The 22,342-nt window shown below is 37.8% G+C and overlaps 3 protein-coding genes and 1 long non-coding RNA gene across 8 annotated transcripts; 2 read left to right on the top strand and 2 right to left on the bottom strand.

The window, feature by feature from the left end:
- The first annotated feature begins 4,625 nt into the window (after positions 1 to 4,625).
- On the top strand, positions 4,626 to 8,391 carry LOC110850811 (T-complex protein 11-like protein 1). 2 transcript variants are annotated; one of them, XM_022098384.2, is made up of 10 exons: positions 4,626 to 4,913; positions 5,166 to 5,973; positions 6,071 to 6,325; positions 6,414 to 6,534; positions 6,607 to 6,720; positions 6,830 to 7,207; positions 7,288 to 7,369; positions 7,448 to 7,586; positions 7,661 to 7,827; positions 7,910 to 8,391. In XM_022098384.2, the coding sequence occupies exons 2-10, from the start codon at positions 5,339 to 5,341 to the stop codon at positions 8,218 to 8,220; spliced, it is 2,202 nt and encodes a 733-aa protein (XP_021954076.1). In that variant the 5' UTR covers positions 4,626 to 4,913; positions 5,166 to 5,338; the 3' UTR covers positions 8,221 to 8,391. The 2 variants fall into 2 exon arrangements, with proteins under 2 accessions (XP_021954076.1, XP_035708936.1); XM_035853043.1 differs by lacking the exon at positions 4,626 to 4,913 and having other exon boundaries at positions 4,930 to 5,973.
- LOC110850902 (regulator of telomere elongation helicase 1 homolog) lies at positions 8,268 to 13,605 on the bottom strand. 2 transcript variants are annotated; one of them, XM_022098504.2, is made up of 16 exons: positions 13,318 to 13,605; positions 13,035 to 13,129; positions 12,684 to 12,940; positions 12,396 to 12,609; positions 11,877 to 12,304; positions 11,680 to 11,793; positions 11,338 to 11,602; positions 10,893 to 11,002; positions 10,699 to 10,814; positions 10,240 to 10,615; positions 10,035 to 10,148; positions 9,773 to 9,904; positions 9,442 to 9,678; positions 8,790 to 9,359; positions 8,563 to 8,704; positions 8,268 to 8,485 (listed from the first exon to the last, which is right to left on the bottom strand). In XM_022098504.2, exons 3-16 carry the CDS (start codon positions 12,783 to 12,785, stop codon positions 8,400 to 8,402), a joined length of 3,006 nt encoding a protein of 1,001 aa, XP_021954196.1. In that variant the 5' UTR covers positions 12,786 to 12,940; positions 13,035 to 13,129; positions 13,318 to 13,605; the 3' UTR covers positions 8,268 to 8,399. The 2 variants fall into 2 exon arrangements, with proteins under 2 accessions (XP_021954196.1, XP_035708935.1); XM_035853042.1 differs by having other exon boundaries at positions 13,296 to 13,605.
- A 290-nt stretch (positions 13,606 to 13,895) lies between these two features.
- LOC110851184 lies at positions 13,896 to 14,946 on the bottom strand. The gene is made up of 3 exons (XR_002548021.2): positions 14,805 to 14,946; positions 14,433 to 14,723; positions 13,896 to 14,313 (listed from the first exon to the last, which is right to left on the bottom strand). It is a non-coding gene; the product is annotated as an uncharacterized LOC110851184 (long non-coding RNA).
- Positions 14,763 to 21,697, top strand: LOC110851183 (high mobility group protein DSP1). Of its 3 annotated transcripts, XM_022098850.2 has the most exons (5): positions 17,900 to 17,980; positions 19,231 to 19,413; positions 19,824 to 19,985; positions 20,084 to 20,419; positions 20,512 to 21,697. In XM_022098850.2, the coding sequence occupies exons 1-5, from the start codon at positions 17,915 to 17,917 to the stop codon at positions 20,608 to 20,610; spliced, it is 846 nt and encodes a 281-aa protein (XP_021954542.2). In that variant the 5' UTR covers positions 17,900 to 17,914; the 3' UTR covers positions 20,611 to 21,697. The 3 variants fall into 3 exon arrangements, with proteins under 3 accessions (XP_021954543.1, XP_021954541.1, XP_021954542.2); XM_022098851.2 differs by lacking the exons at positions 17,900 to 17,980; positions 19,231 to 19,413 and adding an exon at positions 14,763 to 14,899 and having other exon boundaries at positions 20,512 to 21,570; XM_022098849.2 differs by lacking the exons at positions 17,900 to 17,980; positions 19,231 to 19,413 and adding an exon at positions 15,806 to 15,927.
- The last annotated feature ends 645 nt before the right edge of the window (positions 21,698 to 22,342 follow it).

The raw sequence follows: 22,342 nt of genomic DNA on the forward strand, positions 1-22,342 counted from the left end.
GGTCGTGGAATCGCAACAGCGTCATATACCATATTATTATTAATAAGAAGGTACATACATAGATTCGATGGGATAGCAAGGATGGGATGTTGTGTCAAATCTCATCCCCCACAAAATTTCTTCTGTCCGTCTCTAGAATTTTCGACATCACATCATTCCAACTACCACCTCTCACATTTTCTCATTATTATATTGTTGGGGTCTTGTACTGGTGTGTGTAGTGAGGTGGGGATGACCAATGGGTGTCATTTAGTCTCATTAGCAAAGCTTAGGAGCTAAGTTTGTGGAGCGTAATATAAAATACTTGTTGAGAGTTGCGTACATAGTTATGGATCATTTCTTGCCAATAATTGACCAAGATAGAACTTTCTCTCTGCTGTTAGTTAGCCGGTAGATATTTTGGTTCGTGCTGATTATGACCATTTGTGGAAATATTGGATAATCAAAGAGGAAATGATGTTCGTATTGGTTTCCCCCTCAATTATTAATAAATACGTTTTATTAGTATTCCACTTTTTGTTTTGTGTAACTTGAGGCCTTAATTACATGATGCCGCTGTCAGTGTTTAATATATATGCATGATTCCAAAAGGGGAATATATAAAAACCAGAATTTTGAGACAGATTTAAATTTAATCAGACACGACTTCATTTTTAGTGGAACTAGGGCGTATTAAAGAACTGGCGAAGCACACCTGGTAAATATATGACCGTCCAATGACTCACAATCAGTCAGGTTTGATTCTTTACAGTTTAACCTTTTCAGTCCCAAGCCAAATTTTCCGATAACTTAAAATATATAACATATTTCACCGTAAATATATTTCCTTTGTACTCGAAATAGTGAACCATTGACCATGCCAATGAGATTTAATTTCAACGGTGTCTCTAATTAACGTCGCTAATTTAGTAATTGATGCAGACATTCGGCAAGAAAAGTCTTGGCGATCTGTTTACATTTAATTTTTTTAACCAAATCCCCGAACATTTTATTCATTGTTTTTGGGCAGTTTCCTTTCGAACCGAGAAGGTTAAACCATAAAGAACCAATGGAACTTATCTGAATTACTGAAGGTGGCGTTCAGGCGATCATGATTTTGGTTTTACACTATGGTCATGAACGCCGAGTGCATTTCGTTTATTGAAATGGACGATTTTGGGCAAAATGAGGAGGCGAAGAAGTGAACTGACAAAAGAAATTACATATTTGCAATCTCAAGTACTAATGCATGTTCATAGAAATAATAATGATAGCACCATGTACGAGACCATTATGTGTAATCACCCAGTGATATGTGTTGTACTTTGTTTCGCTACTTTGCTAAAAGTCATCATGTTATAATTATTATTTCTTGCGATGATTATATCATCTGCAGATCTGTACGGCACCAAAGCCTTCCCTCTCGGTAAGTGATTTATAATTTATTTGCCTAACATAATAACCTTCATATAAAATGATATCATTATTTTGTCGACACATTTTATGGGCTAGGAATACTACGACCAAGGATGCATTGGGAAGGCAATATTTTGATATAAAAATGTGTGAAATGATGACTGGGTTTCGTATTTAGTAGTCTAATATGGTTATGCTGGTGGGGAAAGCTGTAATGTTAAATTAGATAGTAAAGAAAATTTTAAATTGTGCAAATTTTCCATTTTTTCCCAGTTCATGTAATGATTTGAAATCAAGTACACATAGAGAAAAATTCAGAGAATATACTAAATAATAATTATTTTTTAATTAAAATTGGTTTTTAGTTAAAGAGTATACAATTGATGACAATAATGGTTGATAATACGTAGGTATTGATTAAGAGATGTGGAGCCTAAACGTTAATGTACATAAATTGTTTGAAATACATGCAACGAAATAGCAAAGTGTATAAATCACTAAAAACTACATTGGAGATTATATTATATAATAATGCAGAAGACGGCATAATAAAAATTAAGCTAATGCATGCACACTGATATTTTGGCAGATATTTGATATTATGTTTAAAACGTAGAGGGTGTAGCAAATGAGGTCCCTTTACGAAGTCTCATCTCATAACTGCATAAGAATAAATAGATCTCAAAAAAGTTGATACGCTCGAAAGTTAGAGACCAGGAGGACGGATAGAGCGATATTAAGTATGTAACCCCACTAATTAATTAGCAAGTTATCGATAAATTAAAAAAAGTCGCTAGCTTATCATAATGTCTGTATAATACTCTGTACGTACATACTACCTTTCTTGACATACCATTTAAATAAATATATTTAAAGTTAAGTGCAGTTTAATTGTAATATTTAACAAATAATTTCTTAAATACATTTTTCCACAACTTTTAAGTTTTTCAGTATTATTAGGCTTGTACGAGTTCAAGTTCCAAATATTAGGCAGCCAAGATTATCCAGAAGCTGAGGGAATATCTGCGAACTTCACACCTTAAGTCAAACTGTGGTAAGCTTAATCTACGCTTGTAATTGTTTAACTAGGTTACAAATATCTCATAAGAAGTTAGAATTAACTTAAAATGCCATTTCTTTCAACAGATGCATGCAGTGGTTTTAATGATAGGAAAATGAAATTGGACTAGTTTGGAGATATGACAGATCATTTGCAGTGTGGAAAATATCCCAACTTAAAGTCAATCATACTTGATTCAACAAAATATGTAGATATCATATTGTAAGTAGATATTAATAACCTACGTAATACGTACGTACGATACGGAAAATAGTTTCCTGATATTTTCGGATTGATTGACTTCAGACGAAATGGAGTCATCTTCTCTTCTCTGTTTACAAAGATGAAAGTGTAAGATATATATGCAATGAAATATGAAATATAAATGAATAAATGAGTGCTGATGAGAACGACAGTGTTCCTAAATGATTTAGATTATTCTAGCGACAACAATGACCCCTTGTATTCCGATTACGCCTACTCAGACGAGTAAAATTTGAACATGATGTTTGGCTCAGAATCATATTTCTCCGATATGGATGAAGAGGAAGAATCGGGTACAGAAATCAAGTCAGAATCAAACGAGGACGAGGACTTTCTGAATGGTCTACACTTCCAACGACGAAGTTTATGTAATTCCTTGTTTATATTTAACTGTTTCACATACTGATTATAATTCATTTCATATAATTTCAGCAGCAGCGTGGCAGGAACCAAAGCTCCCTAAATGTTGTCAACAATATTTTACAAGATGAACAACTGATTTGTGATGACGGGACGGTGAAACTGTTTACCGATGAGATGCAATAGGCCGAGAATGACCTGCTTGTTCGAAGAACTTGGGGATTCTTGCTAAATTTCACATATTAAAGATATTTATCTGTTTAACAAAAATAGGCCAGCACCAGTCAATATGCATCTAGTAAATACACACGGGGGTTGTAATGCCGATGACGAGCAATCACATTCGCAAATTTCCAAGTGTCACGAAGCGCCTCCGATTTTGCAATAGCAAGCTCATCTTGCTCAATTTATTGTCCTCAGGTCTCTGTAAATAGTGTTTAGCACTAGACTTGTTCTCAGGAGAACCTGTATCATCCAGTCTATTCTCACAGATTTCAATAAATCCAAAAAGAAGAGGTCAAAAGATGACAACTGCCTGAAAATTTCGACCAAACTACAAAAACAACCGAAACAAACTGCATAATCTTGCCATTATTGTTGGAGCAGTTACTTCAACGGCGTAGTCTCAATGTCTCATAATCCTTCCAGAAATTAGTGTGATCAGGATCACATTAAGTTAATATTGTCTGAATTCAACAGAAGATTGTCATCTTGTCTATGGTCATTAATTGCATTTCGTGTTTTTTCCTAAATTATGCTTAACCGTTTATTATTTTTTCATAATGCAGTACATTGCATCCTGCACTAATCGTACCACTACATAAAATAAATACATAGTTAAAATCCCCATGTAAGGGGGTGATAGTCACGGAAAACTACTTGTTATTTACTATTTGACATTGGCAATACCATAATTGTAACATTTTTGTGAGGTATATGCGCAGATCGATTGTTAGTAAGTTCAATAGGCACAGTACTCAAACAGCATTGGTATTTATACAAGAGGGGAGTTTTTAGTCCTAGCACGTTCAGCATTAATGTCATGTGAGAATAATATTTGACATGTTGTTTTGCATTCGTTTATCCATACTCATGCAACTGGAAACAAAGCCAAACTTCGCATTATTCGGTGTAATAAATATTTTGTGATCTTTCAAATAAATTCTTGTCAACATAATTGGTCATAATCTGAAAATTCTTAACAATTGCGATGGTTTATTAACTGTAACAATATTCAACACTCGTTATGCAAATACCCCAACATTACGCAGCACAACAGCTGACCATGTTTGTAAATAGTAAATTGCGATAGCAATAGCTCATGCAATTCGTCACATCGCATTGCACCAGTGCATGCAATGATAACCCCAGGTTATCAGAACTCGGAATGAAATTTTAGAGCCAACGATGGACCCTGAATTACTCATGTGTGAAATAATGCTAATATCAAAATTAACGGTTCTATTACCCACTAATACAAAATTAAGTCATAACACAGCCTTAATTTTGTTTTTGAAAATTTGTATACTTTCAAAATTCAGTTTAAAATTTTGTTCTCGTTAACCTTTCACCCCACACTTTTCAACACGTAGAGCTTGCACCCTCCCCAGACTGCGTAGATGCAAACGAGAGAAGGAAGTCCCCAATGCTCGCAAAATATTCGCAGAACTCTCACTCACGAAACGACATGAATAACTAAATTTTAAGACACCTTCATACGTGGACGGACCTTTGTTGAGGTTAAGCAAAAAAAGAAGGAAAAATTGGCAATACATTCACAATCACACATTAAGCACAAGATTAGTTATTTTCTATTTGACTGTTTCACACCCAAGTAAGTTAAGCAACATTTTTTATCACAATTTTACTCCATTTCCTGAATACCTTTTTGGGGACGACTCGTACCGTGCAAATTGCACGGTGCAATTTTGGTTTCTTGGTGTATCTTCTTTTGGCTGAGTGGAGTTGAGACACGAGAAAACGAGCTGGGTTCATTCATGGGTCATTTATTCTCTCTCCCTGGCAGCCAGGAGGGCATATTACTTTCTGCTGAAAATAGTTCAAAATTGATGTACATTTTTTTTAGATTCGAGTTTCAAATTCGTAGTGTTAGTAAAAATTCTTAACTGTCTTGGAGAGGAGTGAGTGAGTACGAGTGACCCCATTTCCGAACCTGCCTGATTGGAGTGAGAGAGATCCGCATACTCGAACTGAAAGTGACCTCAATTTATCTCCTCTTCCATTTCCACTGGTTGTACAATGTCAAACCCAGGTTTGGAACAACCAGGTTTGGAACAACCAGGCATTGAAGTGCTGCTTCCTCCGAAAGAGCCCATTGTACAAAATGAGGAGAACCAAGGACAGGTATCAAAGTCAAATATCCCTGCAAATGCAAATGTGATAGATGTACCGACGGTGGAAGAAACAGAAAAATTGGAAGTGACGACTCCACCCCCGCCTCCTGAAATCGCACAGAATAAAAGTCCCCTTTTAATTGAACTCCACGCTTCTCGCATGCCGATGGAGTCATCTTCGTCGGGATCTCTGAGTTTGGAAACTATGGCTGGTTCTACGCCGTTTAGCAGTATTGAGGGGATTACGGACATTGACATTGCATCCGAAGTCATTTTACCAAAGAGTGCTGGAACACCTAATTTGCTAGACGTGTCGGATGACAATGCCCTTCTCAAGTACCCAAGACCAACTGGAGCATGTTTCAATAGATGTGAAAAGGTTGATCCTTGTTGTAAACCAGAAGTCAAACCAACTGATCCTGGATACTTTGAACCTGCGGATTTGGAACCTGACTGCAAAGGACGTCGGAAGCCACTTCCAACCTATGAAGATAACGTTCGCAGGAAAGCATACATGAAGGATGTGCTATTGAATGCAAAGTAAGAATTTGGTGCACAGTTTCAATAATGTGAAATGAAACTGAAAGATTTATTAGAATTATAAAGTGATTATAATTTATGCTTTTACTTTTGATAGCTCTCACGAAGAAAAAAGTACCAAAAACAAGGAAGAATGGGACAAAAGAAAACATTTCGATGCGCATCCTGAAACTACCGATTCGCTGGAATTTCTGAAAACTCACAATGAATTTCAAGTATCTGGTCGTCAACTTCGAATCCCCAATGAAGAACTGCAGAATGCTTTAAATGGATTTGCCAACATGCATTTGGCTCATGAAATTGCTGTAAATCATGAATTTCAATTGGAGGTGTATACCCCGCCTGCCGAAAGGTGGATGATAAATGATAAATTAATTATAAAGATTTATTAAGGGTTCGAATTGTTATGAATTGTTAATATTCCATCTCTTGTGTATTAGCCTTGAAGAACAAGTCCGAACCCAGATGAAAAAAGCGTATTGGGACATTTTTGACGAGGCGATATCCACGCATAATCCCAATCCTGCTTATGCACTAAGCGTGTTTCGAGAAATGAAGCAGGTAGGTATTTTTATATTTGTTTAAAAATTATCTACTTCTGGCTTAACTAATTTTGTTATTATTATGCAATAGATGCTTCTTGGCCTACTTTTGCCTCATAATCGTCAAATCAAACACAGGATTGAAAGTTTTCTCAACGAAAGTGCCATTCAATACGAAATTGATCATGAGATTTTGGAGTTTTCAGTATGTTCTTTATTTCCATTTATATATATTTATTTCTTTATAAACATTTTGTATTCATGCATTATAAATGCCGACTTATTGTACCATCTTCTTCTTTCTTTTCTACTAGAAATACACGGACTTTATCATCAACATCCTTGGACAATTGTGTTGCCCTATGAGAGATCGTCAAATTGCAGAATTGAAACAATTAGGCAAACCATCCGATGTCTTTAAAGAAGTAATGCATGTAATGGAACAAATGCAGTTGGACATGGCCAACTTCTTAATCTCCCAAATCCGCCCAACCATTATCAGCAACTGTGTTACCTACGAGCGCAAAAAATTTGCAAGTTATATTGAGTTGCAGTACACTCTTAATCAAGACCCCCTTCACAGAACTCGGCCTTGGATATTGCGCCATCGAATGGAAGATCGGCTACCAATTATTGTGGTTGGGAGGGCATTTGCTGAGGTCTTGAACTGGGATGCGGGCGATTGGCCTGAGGTATGGATAAGTAAATGTAAACTGCTTATAAATTGAGTATGCTTATATCTAACATAAGCGGTATCTATTATTAACGTTAGACTTTAACACTCGATTGGACACGATTTATTGGACTCGCGGAAGAAACCAAGAGATCAACGTTCTTGGGAGCTGCTGTCTTGAGTTAGTGATAATTTAATTACTAGATCAATATAAATTTAGAAAACGGCCAATAAAAATATAGCCCATACTTCTAATTAGGGGCCTTTAACGCTGCTAAAATAATCTTTGGGGAAGATGGTGAACAACAAGGAAATTCACTAAAGTGTTTTCCTTTGCGTGAAGCATTACGAGCTGATCTGAATCTTATTATCAAAAAGGAAGACTGTGTTAGCGAAGAGTATGCCACAAATATAAATATTATTGCTATGATCATGAGCATGCCTATAATGTGATCTAATTTTGTATATGTAGAAAACTGAAGAACGTGATGGATCTCTTGGCTGAGCAATCTGTTAAAGTCTGTGACCAGTTTATGAAAAGACTCATAAATCGTCATATTACGAATCTTGAAAAGGAATTATTGCGTCGATCTGTCCGAGGTTGTGCGCGTGAAGATCATCCGGTTCGGAATATATTGCGTATGTTTCACTACTCTTCTTTACATCGTAGTTATGTGTTTGGCTGATATTCTAATTTCGTTGTTTCCTGACTTTCTGATAGTGCGCAGAATTCAAGAGTATGCTACCAACGTTATTGCAGCAGGCAAATTGACAAATGTAGATTTCCCCAAAGGAATCATGGTTATCGAGGAACAAGTCATGGGGATCATCGTACAACTCTCGAGGCTCGTGCTACACAATCGTGCAGTCTACCAAGACCTGTATTTTGGAATTATTCATGATCAAGTTCCAGTTCCAAAATTTATGGACGAGAACAATGACGAGTTTGACCCCTCAATTGTAAAAGCCATGCAACTTCTCGACTCTGAACCTATCGATAAACTCGTCATGACAAAACGAATGAAGAACTGAAGAATTGTCAATTTTAAACTCCTTGTAATAATGGCAACCTGGAAACACTTATGTATAATAATCTTTATAAATCGAGAAATAAGGCATTTGACTATAAAAGGTATACGTATGTGTGGATTGCGTATGGCTTCTACCTAAGTATAACGGAACTAATACATATATATCACATTATTTTAACACTATTTTTTATTTGCGAAACCATCTTTCCTATGCAGTTGAAGCAGCAGATGCGAGCAAGTGGAGTCGTGCATTACAAATTTCAGACCTGTAATCAGTATACATTTAAACATAAATCTAGGGTGGATGGTACCATTAAATGTTTCTTGTACCGATTTCAATTACCTTCAAGGCATGTGTAGAATTTTTCTCCCACAAAGAGTTTCTTAAGCTCCTCACCAAGCTTTTCCACATTTCTGTTAAACTTGAACTCTTTCAAGATTTCTACAAATCTAGCATATTTTGGAGGACTGAGATCATTTTTTAACTACAACAAAAAAAATAAAAATTCAGTTAAATATAATATATATACATACATATATATGTATATGTATGTAAATTATTATTATTACCCAAGTAGAAAATCCTTTAGCCGACATAAAAACTGGAGGGTCCTCGGCGGAAGGGGACTCATTATCGATATCCATTGACATCACAGATCCACTTGTGCTACTACAAGGTGCCGAAGGTTCTAATTGAGTCGAAAACAGGTATGGCTGAACCTTGTGCACCTCCATTTTAATTCGCTTTGGTTTCAAGTCTGTCCAAGGTTTCCCATCACTGAGGCGTTTTGCACCACCCTGAGAACCTGTCCTTCTGACAGTGACAGAATTGCTACTGCTGAGAATATCTCGGTTTGAGTCTGATTTTCCGTCTTTGACATAGTCTATGGCTGGGCGAATCATGAGAGAATCTAGTTTTGAGAATAGATCCATGCTGCTGGTCGGATCCTTGGAATTGTTGGAGGATTGAATTTGCGCATACATTGAAGATATATCGCTCTCCATATCGATATCTTGAAACCTGGATATAATTCCAGACCCAGAGTAGTCAGAACTTTTAGCTTTTATGGATCTCGTTGATGAGGTGGATGATTGAAAATGTCCGGCCGTTGATGCAACTTGATATGAACTAACGGCACTCTGTATATTTAGTATAAATCCAGTAAATCATTATAAATCAGGAAAATTACATTTATTATAATAATAATTAAACGAGTCTTACCTTGGATGGTGTTTTGAAAAATTGCGACAACCCAGTCAACACGTCTGAAAAACTTGAACATCTCTTGAGTCTCTTTTCTAACCAAGGAGATAAGTTATTCAGCACAACTGGATAATCAAATCGCTCATCACAAAGGAGAACTGCTCCGAAATCTTGTGCATGGCGAATGATTCGTCCAATAGCTTGATTGAGGGCACGAACTGCCTCAAGTTGATACCAATTAGATCCAGATATACCCTATGAAATACAGATGCATTTTATAAATAAGTTGCTTAAACATATATATATCGAAACTTAACAACTACAACAAAACGGTTTCATGTATACATACATTGGTTTTAGATTTGCTATCTAGATAAGCTTTCTTTGCTTGAACATGTGGATCTTGAAATGGGGCGTAAGGAATTCCAGTGATGATTACGGCACGTCCGTTATCATCCGAAAAATCTAAGCCTTCCGAAACCTGTCATTTAGCAAAAAGGATTTTAGGGATAAAAAAACATCACGAGTTTAAACCATGAATCTATATTACACCATACAGATTCATGGTTTAAACAGGACATTACAATAATCACAGTTATGCAAATGTTCACCTTTCCCCTGCAAACGGCCATTAAACAACCACCACTTGAAGTTTTTACAGACTGATAGTAAGATGTCATGACTTGGTTAAATTCGAATTTCCCTTTGGGTTCCACGTACACGACCTGAAATAAGTACAATAAAATGTTGTACTACCACATATCCATAGGGTGTCAGCTTGACGGATACACCTCCTTTAATTATAGTCTGGCGTACCTTGTATCGAGCAATTTTGTCCAATATTCCCGAAGTTTTCCAAGAGTTAACGCAAATATCCATCAGACTGTAGGATGGGAAAAATACTAAAACCCCTTTTGGCACAACGCTGCACGTGGACACAATCACCTCTCCTAAGGCCCCCAAATAGTCCGGATTTGATCGATTATTGAAAGCAGATGTTAGTTTTGCATTTTTAGGAGCTGCTCCAGTCTTAACAATAGTGGCAAATAACTGACTATCTCCGATGATGTGAGGATTTGATAATTTAACAGGAAACGGGGCTCGCAATTCAGATTCAAGGAATGTCAATGGAGACAAAGTGCCACTAGCGAGAATGATACATCTGGGACCGTATTGCAGCATCATTTCTAGTCTGCACATGCACAATAAAATCATAGTCAGCATAAATATTTATACACAATCATTTTAATGCTGATAATACACAGAATTATTTACCCAATGGCGGGATTAAAGCACCAGAAATGAAATGTTTTAGGAACATTTCCAACGGAAGCCACATTATTTGAAATTCTAAGAGAGCCTGCATGTCGCTTTTCTTCGGTTACAAATATCTAGTGATGGAAATAGAATCACGCAATATATGTATTACACATTCTATAAAAACCAAAAATGTTTTCACTGATTGTTACCTTAAATGAATCAGCGAACGCAGTCGGGTTTAAGAACACAGCTTGGGACGACAGAATTCGGAGCATGGAAGCAAACGTATCACACCCAGAAGAATCCCGATGCGTCATTGCTTGAGTAGAGAAAAGAGAATATTATATGCACATTCAGTTAAAAAATCAGTGACCCCTTATTTACTTCATGCTTAAGAAAGTATTAAGTGGATATCTCACAAAAAAATTGTCGCTACGGATTAAAGGAACAGAGCAGTATTTGAATTATAAAAATCCACCACAAAGCTGTGGATGATATGAAATCTATTTCTGATCATGCATTATACAGACCTCAAAATATCGTTGTAGCAAAGATGAAACTTAAACCGATTCTAACTCTGAACATTTACAATTGTATTTATATTTTACATTCTACCAAGAATCCTCTGGTCAACATCATTCTCATACAACTCACCTTGAAACGACGATATAGCATCAAGCTCGTTAATAACTTTTGGGAACGTTGAAGGCGGAAATCCATTTTGAAAAATTGCATATAAAATTTCGTTAGCTGGGATGAAACTTCCAGCAGAATCCGTTATTTTAAAACATTCGAGAGCCCCTTCCAACTGCAAAAATGACTGTTTCAAAGTAACAAGTGAGCCAATATCGATATCTTGCATCAAAGAGTTGGACTGGCTGCCGACTTGTTGCGTAATCTCATTGAATTCATTCATGGTCTGAAATGAATATATATATATTTTGTTTGAAAACAATGCATTGATTAATTCATCAATAAATTTTTCTGCCATTTTACTTGCGTAACTTCTTGGATGCATTTTGTAATACTGGAACTCTTAATCTCAAAAGAAACAGACTCTTCACAATTCTTTGCAATATTGTGTCCTTCGTCAAGAATAATAATGCAATTCTGAAAAGATTGGTCAAATAATATTCAGCCCAATTAGGAATTCACTAAACGCATGTTGTGTAACATCAAACATATGTACATACCTTTAAATCAACTCCATGGGACGATCGCAGCTTGGGATCCATCAGATAATTATATGGCATAAAAATCACACTAGCGTCCTTAACTAATTCTCTCGACATGAAAAATGGGCACATTCTATTCCGTTTCCCCGTACCCACAAGATCTTCAATGTCCATGACCGGCTTATCCATCACAACGGTGCTGATTTCCTCCTTTTTTGAGCTAACGTTATTGTAGTAGTGACAAGTTCTGGACTTTACTTGAACATGGCATCCCATAATTTTCGCAGATGACGTGCTCAGTCTAGATACGCCGTCATGTATACACATCACATCTCTCGATCCAAGTACAACAGTCTTTGTCGTTGAGTAAAATGACCGCTTCAACTCCTTTGCTGCTTGCGACAATTGAGCATGGGTTCGAGATGCATAGATAATTTTTGGCACATCTAAAATCAAGATAAATAGTATCATCTCAGCAAATCGTCATTTTAATCTTAATTGGTACTGCATTATTATAAATTGAAGTCAGAAACTTACAGAAAGTTGACTCAGTAGCGATTCCTCCACCACCCGTGTCCATCGTTGATCCTCCTCCATGATTAAAACTCGGAGCTCTTACCCCTTTCATTGCGGCTTTGATAAGAAAATCTCTACTATTCCCAGCCTGTTTTTTCTGCCATGCTATCGCAGCACAAAGCAGGGACAACGTTTTCCCCGTTCCCGTAGGCGACTCCAATAGTCCATTTTGTTGCTGCATACGAAAATTGCAAGTTAGTAAATATGTATCTGTAATATATTTTTACATGTTTAATTCACAAATAGTACCTTCGTAATACACTCCACAACCTTCTTCATAAGTTCTTTTTGTACATCATAGGGCACGAATGGAAACTGGATGTCCAGATCCCCCACATTGAACACAACCATTGTAAACACCACCACACCCACCACCCTCTCACTATTTCACCCCTACGTCTCCAATATGAACGATGGCCCCCGTTTTCGTGTCTACTTTTTCCCCACACTCCGAGATAGAAATGACCTTCCTTTAATTGCTGTGTCAATAACCTCCTTCCCTCATCCTTGAATAAGAAAATACCCAAAATCGATTAAAAATATGATTTATATACGTACATATATATATTATATTCTATTTATTAATTTATATTTACATACGTTTATGGCTACCGCAACTATTTTCCGCCGTTGGTGGTTATTGCTCTTGGAGAGAAAATTAATGCAGATGAACACCATACGTCCGTATACCCAACCTTTATGAACAAACAGAACCACATGGTGATTACATAACATAACATAACATACCATTTGTTACCCCGTCCGTCCACTATCAGAGATTCATGGACGGACACTCAAAACTCCAGTCATAGCAAACCGACCAGAGTCTAATGAGACTAATGTGTACATATATATGTTTACCCTTGTACTTGTGTTTTTATACCAGTGAAAGTGAAAGTGAAGAAAGTTGTCCAGCAATATTGGGGGCGAGGAGGGGATGAATTAGTGGTTTTGGACGGCAGAAAAAAGGGGGATCAGCTAGTTGCAGATGGGCTGACGAGGAGGTACTGGACTTGGTGACTTTGGGAGTTCGGGGAGTGTGTTGACCCGAAGGGCCTTGCTTTAAACACGGCGGCGACTGAACTCACTTTTTGCTCTCCATCCATCCACCACCACTTTTTCTTCACACCAAACAACCAACCAGCCACACTTCACGCGAACGAAATACTAGTTTCACCAGATCTGCTGCTGCTTCCCATCGCTATTATTATACGTCTTTCAACCACGAAATCTCACGTTCTGGACTTTTTATTAGTAGGCCTAACAGAGAGAGAGGAGGGAGACGATTACATTGGCGATGACCATCCATGAGGAGTAGCTGAATGCAGAATGCAGAGGGGATAGAATAGATGCGATTGATGGTAAATAATAAATAATGAGACGTGCCTGGATTAAAAATGGGATATGGTTGATTATTGAAGGAGGCGAGATGAGAATTTCGAGGAGTAAAAAAAATATTCATGACGTTGCAGGTTTGATTTAATGTCGAGTTTGAGATAAGATATTCCGAGGCAGGTAGGACATCTTTGCACGTGGCGAGAGAAATTTGTTTCCTCTAGATAAGCAGTAAAGGAATTTGTGGAGGAAGCATTGTGTCATAATTTAAAGTAGTAAGTCTAGAAAATATTTTTTGATCATATTTTTCTAGTTATATAAATCTATGTCACATTTAAGTTTAGATAATAAATGCATTCATTTTACAGGTTTTAGATTTAGGGGAATTTAAGATTATGAGAATGAGACAAAAAGTATTGGAATGAGACAAAGTATTGGATATGTAATCTTGATAATTGAGAGTCTCAATTTGAGACTGAGGCGAGTGGAGTTTTTTCTCCCTTTGCAGTTCTTCCAGGCTATTCGAGTCGTGTGTTGGTGAAAGCTAAAAAAAAAGTTAATTATATTTAGTCCTGATTGTAATCGTCGTACTTTTTAGCACTGTCAATTATTTAGAGCATAGTGCCAAATACTTGCATAATACAAACATAATAATGCACTCACTATCCTCTCTCTTGTCATTTTTAGATCTATTCAGATTGTGGTGGTGCATTTGCACTCCTCTACGTAGGTCGTAACTTGCCATATAAGGCTTGCCCCCACGTGCTGTTTATCTATATATTGGAGTAAACGACGAATTTGATATCAAGCTTGGCCCAGAAGTGGGGGTCGGGCCTTGTTTTCCCGCACTGCCATGATTGGTGGGGAATTGACCTCTCTGGCGTCGGCGATAGGTCATCATGGCGATGGGCGTTTCGGAGGGAGATGAGATAGCCAACCCGACCTCGCGCAGTACTGGCATGGGCAAAATGACGCTTTTATTATTCTCTTGTTATACGAAGCTGACACGGCAAACCATTGAATTCTTCCTCTTACCAGGCAGCAGCAGTGTGTTCATCTCCACCACCAACCAATCCATTTTATAAGTGAATCTTGGTTAAGAAAAGCTCAAATTCAGGCCCAAATTCCAGGTAAGCCTCTCAACTTTTTGGCACAGTGAGATTGACAAAGTTGTAGAGAAAGTTTTAAGCTTGGTTGCGATAATGAATGCAACATCAGTTCCCATTTGGAAAATTCCTGAAATATTGATTTTTCTCGAGCTCTTTTCACAACGTTTAATCACCGCAAGCAAGGGTTCGGTTTAGCTAGAGATTTGCTTTATACGGTGGCCATTGCAACCCGTCTCACTCTATAACATGGTGTAAGTAACCATACATACACAATACCTTACTACATACATATATATAGTTGGAAATGGATGGATGGATTGGCATTTGCGAGAGGATTGTGCCACTAACACGTCACCATAATAATATAGCTTCTTCAACTTGTAGAAATGTCGATGATGATAATTTTCCTAATGATTGCCGAGTTGCATAACTTTTAACAATGCAATTGCTTGACGTTTTTTCATAAAAATAGAAATGCACTTTTCAAAAAAATGCATTACGTGGGTGTCATTTTCTTGAGCTAAAAATTAGTTCTTAGGCCTCTGCTTAAAAAGAGGTGACACCAGATATGAGTCGTACCTTGTATGCTGGCAATAACACACAAGCTTTGAATGATACCCAGTTTATATAAACGAAAGACTATAGCAATGTTGGTGCATTGGTTTTTGTGCAAGTACAGTCCTACTGACTGACTGAGGAGATAGATACCGGATTCATTCGTTCGTTGGGCATTTTCCCATTGGCTTAAAGCGAGTAAAAGCGAGAGAGGTTCTTATAAAGTGGTGGAATTGGTAGGTGGGAGAGTAGGGAATTTGCCCTTGCTCCAACGTTGCTTAAAGGAGAGAGTTGTATAATATTTTCGCTGGATGTAGATTCTGCTTTAGCAAAGCCAACTTAACAAGGCATCCATTTACTTGCTTGCTTACTACACAGCCATTCACTCGCTCGCTCACTCGCTCATTTGTGCATAAGAGCTCGTGGGTACGTAGGATCCTGCCTGTTGAAAACTTAACTTATTCGTGCTACGACAACACACTCTCTCAAATCAGGTAAGAAGTTATACGCTATTTCATTTTTTATATCTAAATTCACCACACCCACAGCCTACAGTTTTGGGAATGGCAGGCTAACGTAAAGTGGGAATTTTGGTTTAATATAGTGACAAATAGTTAGAACAGGAAAAAAATTGGGGTGATTTAGCTTTCTTAAGGCTTTCGACCGGCAGCATAAGTTCATTGAGTTATGGGAAACTGTGAGTTTTCATAAGGTTAAAAATCTTCGAGTTTTGCTTGCATTCCGATAAATTCGTATTGGAAGGGAGAAACTGTAGTGTAGTTTTTATGGAAGGATTCGACAAGTGTAAAAAATGCGAAAAATTAGAAAGTTTTAGTGCAATTTCATGAGAATTTTGGGTACGGGGTCATCACTGTCCAAACTCTAGTGTTGTTCTTTGGTAGCCGTACATATACAAGAACTACGCAGTAGCTCGACAAAGTGGGAGTAGCTTGCCGGTTTTTAGGTCAAAGGTCATATCTCGAGGGAGTGAATAAATGCATAATTGACAATTTATCCGAGAGTGGAATCGTTTCTGAGAAATGTTATAGTTTCCGTCGTCCCGGTGCTGTGTCTGTCTCTATGCATTGGACAGCCATGATGGCTGCTTGGGAATGGTATTCATTCTGTAAAGCGGCAGCAAGATACAAGAAATGCAGTAAAGCATAGAGAGATCTACGTAGGAGGTTGTTGAGCGTATATTAAGCCGGCGAGTTGCTGGGGAAAGCAGGCTATGCATTAAAAACCTCTGCTGCCATTTCCATCGCCTTCTTCCCTCACGACGAACGAACGAGGAGCGTTGTTGGCATGATGTACTACCTACCGCCTAACGCCTAGCGCCTACCAGGTACTTCCTACCGCCTAAAGACCTAGCGCCTACTTCCTAACGCCTAAAATGTTTACCGCCTAATTTTTTTTTTACATTTTTCAACGTTTCACACTATTCTATTAGTGGGGTACTTTGAGATTTTTGTAAATTTAATATCATGGAAATCATAATTTCTTCTTATAACAGTGGGGCACTATGAGATTATTGCGGTAAAGTGTCATCGATTGTCACAATTATGCCCCACATTGGGGTATTGTTCGTTTTTAAGCGAGCGAAGCGAGCAGGTTAGGTTAGTTATACTAGGTACGCGGAAAGCGTGAAATATTCAGCAAGGAGATCTACCTAGAAGTCCTAGCTAGGGGAGCTAGTAGTCCTAGTTAGAGCTAGTAGAAATCTCATTTTTCCTCAAAAATTTTCCAGCCTGGGGGAAAGTGAGACAAAGTCTAACACTGTGTCCTACTTTCTCTCCTAGCTAGGAGATCTAGCTAGCTCACCTAGCTAGGACCTCTAGCTAGGACGTCTAGCTGGCTCTCCTAGCTAGGACTTCTAGGTAGATCTCCTTGCTGAATATTTCACGCTTTCCGCGTACCTAGTATAACTAACCTAACCTGCTCGCTTCGCTCGCTTAAAAACGAACAATACCCCAATGTGGGGCATAATTGTGACAATCGATGACACTTTACCGCAATAATCTCATAGTGCCCCACTGTTATAAGAAGAAATTATGATTTCCATGATATTAAATTTACAAAAATCTCAAAGTACCCCACTAATAGAATAGTGTGAAACGTTGAAAAATGTAAAAAAAAATTTAGGCGGTAAACATTTTAGGCGTTAGGAAGTAGGCGTTTAGGCGTTAGGAAGTAGGCGCTAGATATTTTAGGCGTTAGGAAGTAGGCGCTAGGTCTTTAGGCGGTAGGAAGTACCTGGTAGGCGGTAGGAAGCTAGGCGTTAGGCGGTAGGTAGTACATCATGTTGTTGGCTTTGAACGACGACGGTTCTCTTAAAGCACAACACACTTGTGTGCCTATTATTTAAGCGGCTCAGCCTATTCTCGCAAGAGCCATCACCTTTCTCTCCGCGTTGCTTATTAAACATGTCCAGATTTGGCTCCGTGTGTTATAATATGTGTGTATGTGCTTAATGAGGATGCTATGTCACTCTGCATAATAAGCGTCGTATGTGTACCTACTCCTTCCTTACCTGTGCTCGAGATCCATGTATGTAAAAATCGGCTAGACTTTAGTTAACCGTCGGTCTCCGATAGGGTTAAGTGATACGTCATTTTGTTCGTCTCGGCGAGCTGAACAAGAATATCGAAGCCAGAAGGCGCGGAAATGTCCCGTTCAAAAGTTATGGCGGGACAAAGTTTGAAATTTTTATTGCATTTTTGGACGTTTCAGAGAATTCTACGACTTTGTCTCACTTTGCCCCAAAGCGGGAAATTTTTTGGGGTATATTGAGATTTTGGGGTAAGGTGGTATTTGGATGTTATTTATTAAATGTAAAATGCATCAAATCCGAGCGAAGCTAGACACTGTGAACACCACAGATTCTGTGCAGGGCCCTTCGCACTTGGCAAAACGGGGGCCCTCACATGGCGACCGCGAGCGAAGCGAACCTGGAAAATGCGAAAGCGGGAGCCCCGCACTGGTAGTAATTATGTCGAATATTGGGGTATTGTTCGTATTTTAGCGAGCGAAGCGAGCAGGTTAGGTTAGATTGAATACGCGGAAAGTGCTACCTAGGAGAGCTACCTAAAAGTGTTACCTAGAAGAGCTACCTAGAAGAGCTACCTAGAAGTGCTACCTAGCAGTGCTACCTAGAAGTGCTACCTAGAAGTGCTACCTAGAAGAGCTACATAAAAGTGCTACCTAGAAGAGCTACCTAGAAGTGCTACCTAGAAGAGCTACATAAAAGTGCTACCTAGCAGTGCTACCTAGAAGTGCTACCTAGAAGAGCTACCTAGAAGAGCTACCTAGAAGAGCTACCTAGAAGTGCTACCTAGAAGAGCTACCTAGAAGTGCTACCTGGGATAGCTATCTAGAAGTGCTACCTAGACGTGCTGCCTAGAATTGGGGAATTGGATAGGAAATAACCCCAAAAGTCTCAAAGTACCCCGAAACCCCTCCCGCCGTGCCGTAAAATGATTGTAATTCAATATTCTGGAATAAAAACTAAAAATCTCACCTTACCCCAAAATCTCAATATACCCCAAAAATTTCCCGCTTTGGGGCAAAGTGAGACAAAGTCGTAGAATTCTCTGAAACGTCCAAAAATGCAATAAAAATTTCAAACTTTGACCTGCCATAACTTTTGAACGGAGCGTTTCCGCGCATTCGGGTTTCGATATTCTTGTTCAGCTCGTCGAACTGAACAAAATGACGTATCACTTAACCCTATCGGAGACCGACGGTTAACTAAATTTTTTCCTAAAAATCTATCAACTCCCCTCTGAACGTTAATATAGCGTTTTCTGCATTCGTTCGTGTCAACCGAATACGTCCGGCTTGTCAGTATTGCATTCTCTTGTCACCTTCTTCCTCACTTACAAAAGAAACGGAGCGAGAGAAACTTGCTAATTAATTGGTGGTGGGTGGTGCTTTCTCTCAATTTGACTTTCAACTCAAATTTTTCTTCAGTGTTTGGCAAGGTGAGATATAATATTTTTTAGTATGTTTCATTATAAAGTTGTGCAAGGCATTTAGTAAACGAAAGGAGATATTCTGTAGAATTTTATGTCGCAACTTTCATGTGGCTTTCACCAGTTTACCGCCAACTTTTATGGGCATATCTTTAGAATCTTTATGTGTTATTTTTAAGAAATCAGAAAAATCAGACTTGACCTTCTAGTCAGGTTTGCGTTTTTGGCCGCATAAAATTATTTTAACTATTAAACCTCAACTTGCCCTTTTACGTCTCCTCATAAGTTCATTAAAATACATTTATGTAAGTATTCGTGCATCAAATCGTCAAATCGGATAATATTTCAATATGTGATGCAAACTCACAATATGAATGTGTGTGGGTTTTTAATAACGAATTTTTTGGTTTCTATTGCAGAATCTAAAAATGCCACGAGCGAAGAATGACTCAAAACCCCGCGGTCGGATGACCGCCTATGCTTTCTTTGTCCAGACCTGCAGAGAAGAACATAAGAAGAAGCATCCGGATGAGAGCGTTGTATTTTCTGAATTCTCTCGTAAATGCGCTGAGCGCTGGAAGGTGAGATTGTAATTATAGTTATTTCGGTAACGAGTATTAGTAAGAGAGGTGTAAAATATTTAAGTGTGCAAAATATGTGACGTGTGTTGTTTTTGCAGACCATGTCCGAGAAGGAGAAGAAACGCTTTCAAGAAATGGCGGACCGTGACAAGAAGCGATATGAGCTGGAGATGCAGGATTACGTCCCAGCCAAAGGAGACAAGGGTCGTGGTAAGAAGCGTCGTCACACCAAAGATCCCAACGCACCGAAGAGATCCCTCTCCGCTTTCTTTTGGTTCTGTAATGATGAGCGGCCAAAGGTGAAGGGGATGAACCCAGAGTACGGCGTCGGCGAAATTGCAAAAGAACTCGGAAGATTGTGGTCTGAAGCTGACCCCGAAGTTAAGCGAAAATATGAGGCCATGGCTGAACGCGACAAGGCTCGTTACGAGAGGGTGAGTTACTTATTGTAATCGTTTGCTTATATACGTGTACATTGTACGAGTATCAACTGAAGGATTACAATGCAATTATTTTCGTCTTTCAGGAAATGGCTGCCTACAAGAAGAAGGGGAAGGTCGAGGCCCCACCCCCACCAGTCGAAGAAGATGACGATGAGGACGAAGACGAAGAGTCTGATGAATAAACCACCATCGCGGCGTTTTATCATCGAAACTGATTTTCTCCTAAGTTATGTATTTTTTATATTTTAAGTAACATGATGGATTAGCTTAACTAATCATATACACGTGTCCAGTATCACAATAAATAGTTGCTTTCATTTCTTAATGTGTTTCCTTTACTACAATGATGTTACAAGTGTATAACCATAATATGAATTAAGGAAGGATCAATTTTTTTTTCTGCTGACAACTAAAGAGCATATAAAGTACTTTTGTGACTCAAAAATTTTGATGAATGGACAGCTTTATCCTGGTAATAATATTGTGGTTATAGTTGTATAGTTTTTGTAGGATTGACAGATATCTTATTTTCCGACATTCCCTTTGTGAATCAAAAGAGCTGAGGAAGATGTATCACTAAAAATTAACGTAGGTTTTCAGCTGAAACATGTATCGAATGTGTCTGACAACTAATGTTATATATTACAAGTTGGTTATTATTGTTGATTATAATGAGAAGGAAACATGCCAATGTAGTTCTTCTTGTTGGTTGATACATATATAATTAAGTCATCAACAGATTTTAGGTGAAGGAGAGATTTCAATATTTCCTAGTTTCATAAGGTATATGAGGTATTACTAAGTAGAGAAAAATGCTGACTTGAATCAGTTGACAAACAACAATATAATTAAGTTAAGATAAAGAGACAAAGTTCTTGGTGTTGTTGTTACGCCCGTGTTTTACGCCAACCTGATGTCAAAAGCATAATCACAGGCACTCATCCCACAACAAATACAAGAAGACTACGCTCTACTCGGACTAAAAATATAAGATTTTGCAAGGATCTCAACGCCCGTACACAATTCTATAGTTGATCCAAATTTTTTGATCGTAATACATATATTACAATGATCTTGTACGTTTCATATACTGCGAGTATACTGTTATCACAAGTTGTTAATAAATATATAAATGTCAGGTATATTCAGTTATGTTCTTTTTTCTATAATATATATCTACAAGTTTTTTCTGTATTTCCATCTAAAAAAATATCCAAAGTCAAAAACTGCAATTTGTTCGAATACAAAATAATAAATATTTAGAAAAAGTACAAATTGGGAGCGAGCCTATTTACTTGTTACGTATTGTCATTGCATAAAAAAACATGAAACAAATTGTGTGCAAATGCGAATCTCTCGGATTATATGTATGTTGAATTTGAGCATATGCATACATATTTATGCACACATAATATGCATGCACATATTTACATACTTGAGGTTGTATGTAAGTATATCCATCCATTTATTTTTATCGGCTAGAGCAAAGTACCGATACTATGAATGTCCAACATTAAGAGTAATTATTTGTGTGATGTGATATTTCGACCCATGCAATTTATTACCTAACGCATTTGATGGAAATGCAATTTTCCTCTATTTCTGACAATGTGGAAAAAGGTTCCGTTGCATCCAAAATGTAATCTCACGCCTCACGTCATCAAACAAATCTATCAAGATTAATGAACTGTACCGATATCATTGTGGGTGGGTTCTATACTAACGGATCAGAGTTTAAATGTCCGTGTGGCCATATATTTATTTCATGAGAAAAACCCCGAGTTTACAATTAAACCCATAATCGCTATTGTAATTGTACAGTTATCATTGGTGAAGTGTGTAACAAAGTTTGCATGAATGAATACTGTATCAAAGCGTAACTAAATGTCATCATCCATCAATTTAATTGTAATG

The sequence above is a fragment of the Folsomia candida genome, unplaced genomic scaffold, assembly GCF_002217175.1.
Source record: "Folsomia candida strain VU population unplaced genomic scaffold, ASM221717v1 Fcan01_Sc006, whole genome shotgun sequence".
In the NCBI taxonomy this organism is placed as follows: domain Eukaryota; kingdom Metazoa; phylum Arthropoda; class Collembola; order Entomobryomorpha; family Isotomidae; genus Folsomia; species Folsomia candida.